The sequence below is a fragment of the Bos indicus x Bos taurus genome, chromosome 10, assembly GCF_003369695.1.
Source record: "Bos indicus x Bos taurus breed Angus x Brahman F1 hybrid chromosome 10, Bos_hybrid_MaternalHap_v2.0, whole genome shotgun sequence".
Classification (NCBI taxonomy): domain Eukaryota; kingdom Metazoa; phylum Chordata; class Mammalia; order Artiodactyla; family Bovidae; genus Bos; species Bos indicus x Bos taurus.
The window spans coordinates 32,205,869-32,219,197 of record NC_040085.1 but is presented as its reverse complement, the minus strand read 5'-3'; the positions used below and the strand labels follow the sequence as shown (position 1 = coordinate 32,219,197).

At 35.0% G+C, this 13,329-nt stretch overlaps 1 protein-coding gene across 1 annotated transcript in view; it reads left to right on the top strand.

The window, feature by feature from the left end:
• The window catches only part of UBR1 (ubiquitin protein ligase E3 component n-recognin 1), a 154,643-nt gene that overhangs the window by 66,572 nt on the left and 74,742 nt on the right, over positions 1-13,329 (top strand). Inside the window, exons 20-26 of the mRNA XM_027553667.1 lie at positions 1,410-1,473; positions 4,158-4,282; positions 7,084-7,136; positions 8,212-8,314; positions 9,213-9,261; positions 9,647-9,801; positions 11,532-11,631. Coding sequence (XP_027409468.1) covers positions 1,410-1,473; positions 4,158-4,282; positions 7,084-7,136; positions 8,212-8,314; positions 9,213-9,261; positions 9,647-9,801; positions 11,532-11,631 — 649 coding nt within the window. The remainder of the gene's footprint in view (positions 1-1,409; positions 1,474-4,157; positions 4,283-7,083; positions 7,137-8,211; positions 8,315-9,212; positions 9,262-9,646; positions 9,802-11,531; positions 11,632-13,329) is intronic.

The window sequence follows — 13,329 nt, the reverse complement described above, 5'->3', positions numbered from 1 at the left end:
TAAAGAAGTATATAACTGCATCATCTTTTTTAACATAATTTTTAATGGCTATATAATATTGCACTTTATACTTTAGTCTCCTATTGCTGAAGGGGTTTTTTGATTTTTGTTGCTCTTATGAACATCTCTGCACCTCAAGGTTTAAATACTTGCCTACTTATTTTGTTAAAATAAATTCTTAGGGGTAGATTTGCTGGAGAATGCAGCATACCCTTTCTTATGTTTCTTGAATAGATATTGTCAAACTGACTCTCTCTAGCAGTATATACATCTGTAATGGCACTGGTACTTTGTTGATCTAATGTGTGAAAGATGGTGTTTAATTTTTGCAGTTTTTTAGTTATCAGTGAGGTTGACTTTGTTTTCATGATTATTGACTTTTTTTTTCTCCTTTTTGTTAGTGAATTATCTGTTCCTGTCCTTCACCTTTTTCCTGTTTCTATAAAAGTTCCTTATTTAGTAAAGATATTCTTTATTTGTATTTATTACCTTTTTTCAGTTTATAGTTTGTCTCTGGAGTTTTATCACCTCTTCATTGTTTTAATATTTCATACCAGTTTATAAAGTAGCCTTTGTAATTTATGAATTACATTATTTTATTCTTCAAATTAGAAGTCACTTACAAAGGCACAAAGAATAGGATACAAAATACAAAGCTAATTTTGTCATGTTTTTATACTCAGTGAAAATGAGTATCTAATTTACTATAGTATTTAAGTAACAGGTGTTTTAGGGAGGTGTACACTCACCATAGCTGTTAGTTACATATTTGTAGCCACTGTCTCACCAACCCTGTTAAGAAGGAAGCCATAGTACAGGGAAGGTTAAAGGTTAAAGAATTCTTTTGCTGAATGAAGGCTTGGTGGATAATAAGGATAATAAAAACAATAATAATATTTAGCAATTGTTATTGAGTTCTTCGGAGAAGGCAGTGGCAACCCACTCCAGTACTCTTGCCTGGAAAATCCCATGGATGGAGGAGCCTGGTAGGCTGCAGTCCATAGGATCGAGAAGAGTCGGACACTACTGAGTATCTTCACTTTCACTTTTCACTTTTATGCATTGGAGAAGGAAATGGCAACCCACTCCAGTATTCTCGCCTGGAGAATCCCAGGGACGGCGGAGCCTGGTGGGCTTTGCCATCCATGGGTTTGCACAGAGTAGGACACGACTGAAGCAACTTAGCAGCAGCAGCAGCAGCATTGAGTTCTTATTACATGCTGAGTATTGTGACCTTGTAGAGTTTGAAGTCAGCAAAAGGGAATTATTCATCTCATAATTCTCTGTTGCTGTGGTCTGAAAGAAAATACTGGATTGGCTGGACTGTCAGTCTGATCCCCCCAAAAATGTGTGTTTTATGGTGGCTTTTGGTTCTTATGTAACTAATTTTTTCTTTTATAATTCTATAGGATTTGATTAAGCAGTATAATACCTTAATAGAAGAAATGCTTCAAGTCCTCATCTATATAGTGGGTAAGAGTAAAAGATGTTTTGAAACAGAGCATGAGTTACTTTATAGAGAGAACATTAGTAAGAACTCTAAGTTACTTTGTTCTTCTCCCAAATATAGCAGAGAATATTAGAGATTGACATGACTAATGTGATTGATATGTTTAGAAACTCACCTTTAGAAAAACACAGCTATTACATCTTCATTTTTCAATACCTGATTTGTAATTGTTTGGACTTGTTTGTAGAGGTCTGGAAAATAAGTACCCTAGTTAGAAACATAGATGTAAAATAACTATATGCTAAGGGCTGAAAATTTTATATATATATGTAAAATTTCAGTGTAACATACATCTAAGTAAGATGTATTTTCATCCAGTTCTATTAAATTATTTTGTGCCAATATTGGCCTTACTTCTGCTTTTATATATTCTATATTATAGTCTCTTGATTTTACCAGCTGTGTAAAAGTTCTTAACTTCTTATTCTGGCTCTTGTTTTTTACCTTACTGTTGGAGACACTGCTTTGTATTAATAGTTCCTGGTAAGGATTCTAGCCATTAGCCAAATCTGAAAACATGGGTATATTTTACTTGCTGTTTGTCAGGGGCTAGTTGCTGGACTAGCTGCTTGTCTCAGCAGAAAGTGTGGTAAACCTCCATTGCCACATGAGATGTAAATCTTTCAGGCACCAACTCTTCTGAAATAATTCCAGAGTATTCCGTAGGAAACTTCTGGAAAAAAATGGGCAAGTTAAAAATGTGCAAAATATTTTTAAGTTGATGATATACATTACTAGATTACAAAACTTGAGGGGAATTTTTGTGTTTGTTCTTGGAATACTATGAAGAATTTATGCTACTGCATATTAATACCATATATTAGAGTTGTCAATAGGTTTTGGTATTTTATATTTTCACTATTTTACTATTGCTATTATACTGCTGTTATTTTGTTTACCTAAATTCATTGGATATTTCCTTCGATGTCATTTTATTTTTAGTTAATACTTGCTACATTTCTAAGTTTATTACTTTTAAGAGCCATCATTTTTTAAAAAGTGTATGTATGTGTAAAATCTCTGGTAATATTACAGAGAAAACATCAATAAGTGTAAAAGATTTGGATTAAGAATCATAAGATCTAGTCTTGACCTTGCTATAAACTAACAAGAGCTAGTCTTGACCTTGCTATAAACTATCAAGAGCATGCCATTTACATTTTCAGGGGCTCAGATTCTTGATTTGTAAAATGTAAAAGTAATCCACATGATCTGTAAGATTCTTTCTAGCATGAAACTTACAGAGGGTACTGTTCTAGGGAAAAAATGAAAATTACAATGTATTTAAAGAGTAATGAGTCTGTTGAGAGTGAATTAAACTAACAAAATCTCATTGTTTTGCTGATTTGTAGAATTCAGATCTCTTAGACAAAAAAAAAAAAAAAAATCCTGTCTTTGTACTCTAATTACCCTCTTATAGATATATCACAAGACTTTGTACACATTTAGTATTGAAATCATTAAGTACTATTGAATGCTGTGGTGTAAGATCAAATATATCAACTCTTCTTGAGGCATTGGGAATTAGATGCTGTTGACACCAGTGACATTCCCATAGTTAAAATTAGCTGTTTTCTGTCTCCATTTGGCAGTTTATTGAGATAAAAAATAGAAATCTGATCATGTGGTCATGCTGGCAATAGCATCCATTTCTGACACACATTACTGTTTTGTCATTTAGCCTATAGAGACATTTTTAAGTATTTTGTCTTTTAGTTTTCACTTTGTTCTTTCTTAAATAACAAGTAGAGACAAACTTGAGAAAGATCTTGAAAGAAAAGCTGTTGTTTCATGATCTTTTGTTGCTGCTGTTCAGTTGCTTAGTTGTGTCTGACTCTGTGACCCCATGGACTACAGCAAGCCAGACTTCCCTGTCCTTCACCATCTCTTGGAGCTTGCTCAAACTCATGTCCGTTGTGTTGGTGATAACATCCAACCATCTTGTCCTCTGTCATCCCCTTCTCCTCCTGCCTTCAATATTTCCCAGCATTAGAGTCTTTTCCAATGAGTGAGTTCTTTGCATCAGGTGGCCAAAGTATTGGAGCTTCAGCTTCAGCCTCAGTCCTTCCAATGAATATTCAAGGTTGGTTTCCTTTAGGATTGATTGGTTGGATCTCGTTGCTGTCCAAGGGACTCTCAAGATCTTCTCCAACACCACAGTTAGAAAGCACCAATTCTTCAGCGCTCAGCCTTCTTTATGGTCCATCTCTCACAGCCATGCATGTTTACTAGAAAAACCATAGCTTTGACTATACAGATCTTTGTTGGCAAATTGATATCTTTGCTTTTTAATATGCTGTCTGGGTTTGTTATAGCTTTTCTTCCAAGGAGCAAGCATCTTTTAATTTCATGTTGTCCCATGATGGCCACTACCCTCTTTTCTGTTTTTTTGATTAGTAATACATGCTTATTTAATTGAGGGGCTTTGTTTATAATATTTGAGTGTGTGTGTCTAAGTTAAGACAAGCCCCGTGTTACTCAGATCTCTGTATTTTTCTTCCTCTTTCAGCATATAGACTGTTGTTCAGGTTTAGAAACATGTTCAAATAACTTTTGGTCACTCTCTCATAGATTTGATTTAATGTAGTGTTCTTTATTTACGTGGAAAGCAATTAACTCTTACTTTTTCTTTTCATTTTTGTATTAGGAGAGCGTTACGTACCTGGAGTGGGAAATGTGACCAAAGAAGAGGTCACAATGAGAGAAATTACTCACTTGCTTTGTATTGAACCCATGCCACACAGTGCCATTGCCAAAAATTTACCTGAGAATGTAAGTCCAGTTTTATTTTTTTACTCCATTCGCATCAAGATGGGATAGTTTTTTCTTTTTCTCTAATTGGAAGCTCTTGAAGTTTTAGGAAAATCTATTTTGATTTTCAGATATAAAACTCTCACCATTAATTTTTTAGTGGTATAAACCTTAATTCTGGGCTTTGGGGCATTAGGTAACATTTTAGGGATATTCTGGCTATTTAGAAAACACCTTAGAGCAATAAACTCTTTAGTTTTTTTACTTTAACCTAAATTTTCTCCAGAGGAGGAGATAACTTTGTGAAATACTGAAACTATTTGGGTGGTGTGTTAGTCTGGGTCTTCTGAGAAGCAGATGTCAAGACGAAACATTTAAGTTTTTATTAGGAGTAATGACTGTGAGAGGATTGATGAGGGAGCTGGGAAAGGCTGGGGGAGCCATCAAACTGTAGTGCAAGTCTGATCCCAGATGAAGAAAGAGGGAAGGAAGATTAGGTAGGAATGTCCTGGACTGCTGGGTAGTCTAATCAAGATTTGGTGCCTTCCCACGCCTCCCTGAGTGAGCCTGCATTAGTGTCTCTGTTCCTCTAACTGGAGGTCTGCAGGGTGCATTCTCATAGCCATCCCAGGTGATCTTTACATTCAGTGTTGTTGATATTTAAGCAGTAATCCTACAGATTATAAGTCATATTTTTAACACATATTTTTAAATTATGCATTAGAACAATGATTCTTATAAGAGGTTAAACTTACCTTTACTATCAAGGCTTTCCAGAGAAGTAGAATAAAAATAAGCCTTGACTCTTGGTCATTTTTCTTCCAAAATATCCATAGTGCTTTTCTAGTTTCACTGTTAACTGATTCTCAAACTTTAACCATATCACCTTCATAATTTCTGCACATCTGTCTACCAATTTTAGAAATTACTAGTACATTTTAAAATTAACTTACATTTTCCCTTAGCATCTTTTTAAGCAACAATACAATGAAATAGTAGGTTTGACATTCTAGATTAATTTTTTCTTAATACATGTTAAGATAAATGAATAATTGTTCAAAAATTTAAGGATATATAACTGTGCCACCTAAAAACAATTTAACATACCATCAGTTCAGTTCAGTCACTCAGTCATGTCCAACTCTTTAGGACCCGATGGACTGCAGCATGCCAGGCCTCCCTGTCCATCACCAACTCCCGGAGTTTACCCAAACTCATGTCCATTGAGTCAGTGATGCCATCCAACCATCTCATCCTCTGTCATCCCCTTCTCCTCCCGCCTTTAATCTTTCCCAGCATCAGGGTCTTTTCCAATGAGTCAGTTCTTCACATCAGGTGGCCAAAGTATTGGAGTTTCAACTTCAACATCAGTCCTTCCAATGAATATCCGGGACTGATTTCCTTTAGGATGGACTGGTTGGATCTCCTTGCAGTCCAAGAGACTCTCAAGAGTCTTTTCCAACACCACAGTTCAAAAGCATAAATTTTTCAGTGCTCAGCTTTCTTCACAGTCCAACTCTCACATCCATACATGACTACTGGAAAAACCATAGCTTTTACTAGATGGACCCTTGTTGGCAAAGTAATGTCTCTGCTTTTGAATATGCTATCTAGGTTGGTCATAACTTTTCTTCCAAGGAGCAAGCGTCTTTTAATTTCATGGATGCAGTCACCATCTGCAGTGATTTTGGAGCCAAAAAAAAAAAAACATACCATATTTAAATAAAATACATACAAAAAATAAATACATACCATAAACACCATAAATAAATACCAAAAAAATACATACCATATTTTGCAAAAAAATAGCAAGCTTTAATGTATACCCTTACTTTCTACCGCTTTCAAGTACTTTTTTAAAGGAAGCTAAATTTCTTAATTTTTTGCAGCACTGTAGGAGCCTATGAGCTTGCTTTAGTATATTGACTAAGTCCTTATCCTGATTTTAAATGACTTCATTTAAAAAAAAAAAAAAGATTCCTTGTTGGGACTTCCTGGTAGTCCAATGGTTAGGACTCTGCCTTTCCACTGGAGGGGTCATGGATTCAATTCCTGGTTAAGGAACTAAGATCCCACATGTGATGTAGCTTGACCAAAAAGAAAAAGAAAAATTTTTTGTTAAAGGGAAAGTTCAAGCCAATTTAAAAAAAAAAATTACAATTGCAGAAGCCAGCATATATTTGGACATCTACTTGCCTGGAAAATCCCATGGACGGAGGAGCCTGGTAGGCTGCAGTCCATGAGGTCGCTAAGAGTTGGACATGACTGAGCGACTTCACTTTCACTTTTCACTTTCATGCATTGGAGAAGGAAATGGCAACCCACTCCAGTGTTCTTGCCTGGAGAATCCCAGGGACAGAGGAGCCTGGTGGGAGGCCGTCCATGGGGTCACACAGAGTCGGACGCAACTGAAGTGACTTAGCAGCATATATGTGTTTTACCATAGATCCTATTTATTTTGTTACCTTGGTTTTAGGGATTAGTTCAGCATGGACATGTGCTTAAATGATTTGGGTGAATAACATACTAGATAAAGAAAATAACAGTTTCTTTGAATTACTGGTTGTATGTGTATACATATATGGTAAATTTAGATTAAATTTCTTCCTTAAGCAATTTATACAGACATCTTACCTCTGTTAAGAAATCCATCCCTCAAAGCTAATAGGTTTTAGACCTAATTTTTAAATATTGGAAATTGATCTTATTTTGAATTATTTTTAAAATACTCAGAAATGTCTTGAAAGGGTATTTCAGTTCACAGTAAGAGAAAACAAAGTCATTATGTGAAGGTAAAAATAACAAAAATATCGTTTCAACAGGAAAATAATGAAACTGGCTTAGAGAATGTCATAAACAAAGTGGCCACATTTAAGTAAGTACTTAATATTTATGCTTATTCTGAAAGGTAGGTCAATCTTTGTCTTGTAATTTGAATTCTTGTAGAAGTTCTGAAGTTCTTTTCTGAACTCCTGAAAGCAAAATTCAAGTGTAGACAGAAAGGGTGAGGTCTAGGGGTGCACTGAAAGCACTTAGTACCTTTATGCTGAAGAAGGGAGTGTTTTTTGGCAAATGAATGAGAGATATCCACTTTTTATGTTAGGTGACTTAATAAGTAAGCAAACCTTTCTGATAATCTCTTTCCCATCAATTCTAAGCCATGACTTCATTTATTCTATTAAATTTTCATTTTGTATACTTATTTAAAATTTTTCTCTGCTAGGATTAAAATATTTTGCAATCGTTTGATTCTTTGAGATGTGTAAAATGGAAATAAGATTTTAAAAGGTTAATTCTTAAAATTAAAATAATTGATACTAGTAGTGAATTTCTACTTGTTATTGTCATGAACTCATAGATAAATTGCTAGTGTCAAATACCTTTAAAAATAGAATATAGCTTTTTTATGCTCTAATAATATTCACTAAGATATTTCACTTACTTTGATAGAGAGCAAAAGCTGTTTAATGTGCAGTAATACGCCTTTTGGCTTTAGTGTTTTTCCTTATAGTTCTCTATAGAGGATTCAGTATTTCATTTGAATTTACAATTTCCTAAGGACATGATATCTTAACTACTATTTTAGATTTCGCCTTTGACAATGCAAGCTTTAGTTGAATAGGCAGTCTTAGGCTTCAGAGGCTAAAAACAAAGCCTTAGCGATTAAGTAGAGCATGGGATCAGATCTACATGGTATAAAATAAACTTTTTCATATTTGTTTAAATTTCATAATTATGAGACACATCTGTTACCAGGACTTTGAGCTTACAGTGTTAAATTTTTTAGTTTATTTTCATGAAATGAAATTTGTCATTCAATTTAAGCAAGCTGAATGAGATATGATTGTTTTCTTTCTCTTGATTTTAAGATTAAATTTTAGGTTCTTACTTTGTTTTACTTTATACTTCAAGGGTAGTGCAGTTCACCTCTGTATTTTCTGTCTTTTTAGGAAACCAGGTGTATCAGGCCATGGAGTTTATGAATTGAAGGATGAATCACTGAAAGACTTTAATATGTACTTTTATCATTACTCCAAAACACAGCATAGCAAGGTATGAAAAGTTACCCTCTTCGATAAATAAACCGAAAATGCTTTAGGCTTTCCAGCTCCATAGACAATCCCCTGCTTTTTCTGTAGTTTCATACTGGTTTTCATTATTAGAGGGCATTATCTTACCCAAGAAATTAAAATTGAATCAATAATACTATCTAGTATGTAGTCACTATTCAAATTTTCCTGATTATACCAAAAATATTCTTTATAATTATGTTGGGGTAGGAGGATTCAATCAAAGATCATGCACTTCATTTGCTGTCATGTTTCTATAATCTCCTTTAATTGGGAATACTCTTTTTGCCTTTTTTTGTTTTTCATAACATTCACATTTTTGTCAATGTCAACTAGTATAGGCTAGTTGTCTTTTAGAATACCCAATATTCTGGATATGTCTAATTTTATTCCCATGAGTAGATTCAAGTTAAGCATTTTGGAGCAAGAATACTACATAGGTGACATATTGTATCTCATCAGTAGACGCATAATGTCTGTTTGTCCTATTAAGGATGATGTTAAGTTAGATCACTTTGTTAAGGTGATGAGTGAAGTTAAGTTAGATCATTCAGTTAAGTTTGATGTCTGGCTTTGTTGTTATAAAATGAATGAGTTCCAGTTTTTAGTACAATGCCCTGTATATAATAGATGCTAGGTAAATATTGTTGACTGAAAGAAATGGGGAGCTAAATTAATGATGAGGATTATTACCATCTATTTTGCAGTGACCTTCCCTAGGACGATGATTTTGTTTCTGGAATAAGGTAGCATTTGCATACATATTTCAGTATGTAAAGTATTTTGGTAGGTTTCCTGCCTACTTTAGAGTACTCCATTTGTTTCATGCTTGTCAAGTGTTATATTTTAAGATAGGCCTTTTTTTTTTTTAATATATATAGGCTGAACACATGCAGAAGAAAAGGAGAAAACAGGAAAACAAAGATGAAGGTAAAAGTGAGATTCTAAATTGACTGACTTTGTATTCTGATTTTGCAGCAGCAAAGCATATAGTGTTTTGTTTTTGTTGTTTTTTTAAGTGAGCAACTAATGGAATGCAAAGAACCCTTTGTTTCTTGTTGACATATTAAGACATAGCGTACATCAATGGTGATAGAATTTTAAATTTTAACAAATGGAGTTCATTTTGGGCGACTTACATAGTGACTCATATTTCCCATAGTATTAATGTTTTCAGTGCTTTAAAGATAACAAAGATCCTATGTTGTTTTGCATATAGTATATGATTCTGATATTTGAAATTTAACATGTCTGATAACCCAAATAAAATAGTAACTGCTTATCTCTTCTGACATTGATCTCCTCCCCACCTTAGCATTACCACCACCACCACCTCCTGAATTCTGCCCTGCTTTCAGCAAAGCAGTTAACCTTCTCAATTGTGATATCATGATGTACATTCTCAGGACCATATTTGAGCGGGCAGTAGATCCAGATTCTAACTTGTGGACTGAAGGAATGCTCCAGATGGTATGTATACTGAAAATATTTTCTCTCTTTCAGATACTTTCTCTACTTCATAGAGGTCTTCAGGGCCTGGAGAAGTCTACCTTTCTGACCTTCAGTTAGAACCACAGCTAGAGCACCTGAGACCTAAAAGCCATTGAAAACAGCTCAGATGTGGCAGAGATTTCCTTGTGACACAGTCTCAGACTTTCAGGATCCTTACTCTTGGGAATAATTTACATTAAAAAAAATAAATAAAAACAGAGGAAAAATGGAAAAGGCCTATTCCTGCTAATAATAAATGGGCATGTCATTATCGTATCACAGTTTCCTATATTTTTTGTTTCACATGTACTGTTTCATAGAGTTGTTTGAGACTTAGCTCATTAAATGGAAGCAACTATTTTTTTCTCCATAGTGTTATAGATAAGTTACTTAATAATGTCACCTTTGGTAGCTATAATTGGTACTTATTTAGCACCTGCCTAACTGAATTTCCTTGACTGTTACTGATCTAGAGGCTGTAAATGATGTCATACTCTATGTGTGTCTCACATTTTTTCAATAACAGTGATAAATAAATGCACTAAAACTTTCAACCCATAGAGACATATTTGAAGTCAAAAGTTAAAATTTTTCTTTCTGCCTCCTGGCACCCTGTCTAAAAGGTTTGTGTCTTTTGGAATTAATTCTGCATTAGTGCATATAGGCCTAACACATGCTCAGTAGCTGCATATTCCATTATGGACATCTATGATGCATTTAACTATCTCCTATTAATATGCTTTTAGGTTGTTTTTAGGTCTTTGTATAACAAAGAACTGGAGAAGGAAATGGCAACCCACTCTAGTATTCTTGCCTGGAGGATCCCATGGATAAAGGTCCATGGGGTCACAAGAGTCAGACATGATTAGTGACTAAACCACCACCAACCATAACAAAGAACACTTTCCAGGTGGCTCAGTGGTAAAGAATCTGCCTGCCAGTGCAGGAGATGTGGCTTCAATCCCTAAGGAGGAAATGGCAACCCACTCTAGTATTCTTGCTGAGAAGATTCCATGGACAGAGGAGCCTGGCAGGCTACAGTCCATGGGGTTTCCAAAGAGTTGGAGATGACTTAGCAACTAAACAACAGAATCCTACTCATGAGGGCACACACACACACACACACACACACACATAATAAAGAACACTAAAATGAATGTTGTATTTGTATACTTAAGTAAGTGAATCTATCACACTGATTCCTAGTTCTGGGTCTATACGTTTACATTACTAATAGATATTGTCTACTTGGCTTCCAAAAACATCATACTGGTTTACTTTCCCATTACCAGCGCGATGAGAAATGCCTGCTTCCTAACACTTTTGTCACTCCTGTATTATAATAAGCTCTAAAATTTGCCATTTTAATAGGTGAAAAATAGATGATCTTGTTTGTTTCACTTACATTTCTTTAAGTGAGGTTGAACGTTCTTTTTTTTTTACTGTGCCATGCAGCTTGCCCTGAGCAAGGATCTAACCCAGGCCAAGGCATTGGAAGCCTAGAATCTTAACCAGTAGGCCACCAGGGAACTCCCAAGGTTGAACATTTTTCATATGTGTATATATCATTTCTTTCTCTGTGAACTGTTTGTTCTTAAACTTTGCACATTTTTTTACCTGTTAGATTGCTTATTTTTATACCTCTATTTAAAATATACTTACCTGAAGAAGTGCAGTTCTAAAGATCTTGTCCTATTTTCCTCTTTCAGGCATTTCACATTCTAGCATTGGGCTTACTAGAAGAAAAGCAACAGCTTCAAAAATCTCCTGAAGAAGAAGTGACATTTGACTTTTACCATAAGGCCTCAAGTATGTTTTAGTATCATTTTCAGCAGTTTTAGCTAATTGCCAATTTGTAATGGAAAATTTAATTCTAATGGAGTTTTTTTTCCCCCTTATTTATTTTTTTAATCTATTTTTTAATTGGAGGAAAATTGCTTTACAATGTTGTGTTGGTTTCTGCCATACAGCAATGCAAATTAGCCATAATTATACATATATCACCTCCCTCTTTAGTTTCTCTCCCCTCCTCCCATCCCACCGCTCTAGATCATCACAGAGTGCTGGCTGGGCAACTTCTCACCAGCTATCTATTTTACACATGGTGGTGTACATATGTCTGTGCTACTTTCTTCATTTGCCTCACTCTCTCCTTTCCCCACTGTGTCCATGAGTCTGTTCTCTGTCTGCATCTCCTTTCCTTCCCTGAAAATAGACTTGTCAATACCATTTTTATAGATTCCATATATATATATTAATATATGATATTTGTTTTTCTCTTTCTAACTTACTTCATTCTATATAATAGGCTTTAGGTTCATGCACCTCACTAGAACTGACTCAGATGTCTTCTTTTTTTATGGCTGAGTAATATTCCATCTTGGGGCTTCCCTTGTACCTCACTTGGTAAAGAATCTGCCTGCAGTGCAGGAGACCCGGGTTTGATCCCTGGGTTGGGAAGATCCCCTGGAGAAGGAAATGGCAACCCACTCCAGTATCCTTGCCTGGAAAATCTCATGGACAGGGGAGCCTGGTGGGCTGCAGTCCATGGAGTCACAAAGAGTCGGGCACGACTGAGTGACTAACTCATAATATTCCATTTTATATATGTGCCATATCTTCCTTATCCATTCATCTGTCAATGAACATCTAGGTTGCTTATGTGTCCTACGTAAATAGTGCTACTGTGAACATTAGGATACATGTGTCTTTTTCAGTTATGGTTTTCTCAGGGTATGTGCCTAGTGGTGGGGTTATTGGATCATATGATATTTTATTCCTAGTTTTCATACTGTTCTCCATAGTGGCTCTATCAATTTACATTCCCACCAACAGTGCAAGAGGGTTTCTGATAAAGTTTAGTTAGTCCTTAAGACAAAAAACTCTGAAATTGCTTTAAATCTTTTCCTAGCATCTTCAGTTTTTAAAATTTTCAATAGTGCAAATAATGTTTTTTAATCCTCACAACAATCCTTTTACTGCACAATCTCATCCCCCTTTTGTGGAGGCTGCATACACTGAAGGTTTCTTACTTTCATTCCTTGTCACAGTATTATCAAATATATGCTGCTATATCAACCATAATATTCAGAGTTCCCATCTATGAAAGTTTTGATGTTTCTGAATTTAAAATGATTGCAGAAGTCTGAGTGAATGATAATGTGTTTTGCATCGTTTTCAACCTGAAAGAGCAGGATAGGTTTAGATTAGATTTTTGTTAAATGCTACGTCATTAAGACAGTTTTTTCAGAGCACATTCCAGGAACATTTGATTTATAAAATCAGTAAGAGAAAAGCATCTCATTTTCTATTTAAACACTTTTTTTTTTTTAGATTCTTGCATACAGCCTAACCTATTCAGTTTATAGGTATGACTGCTCTCACTTCCATATTTTGGGGTGCTTTGTTTCTCAGTAAGTATTTTTACTAGACAGCGAGCAAAGTAGAGAAAAGGCAAGAGACAGATCACTAAGGGTACTTTTCACTTCACAGACCCAGTAGAAGATG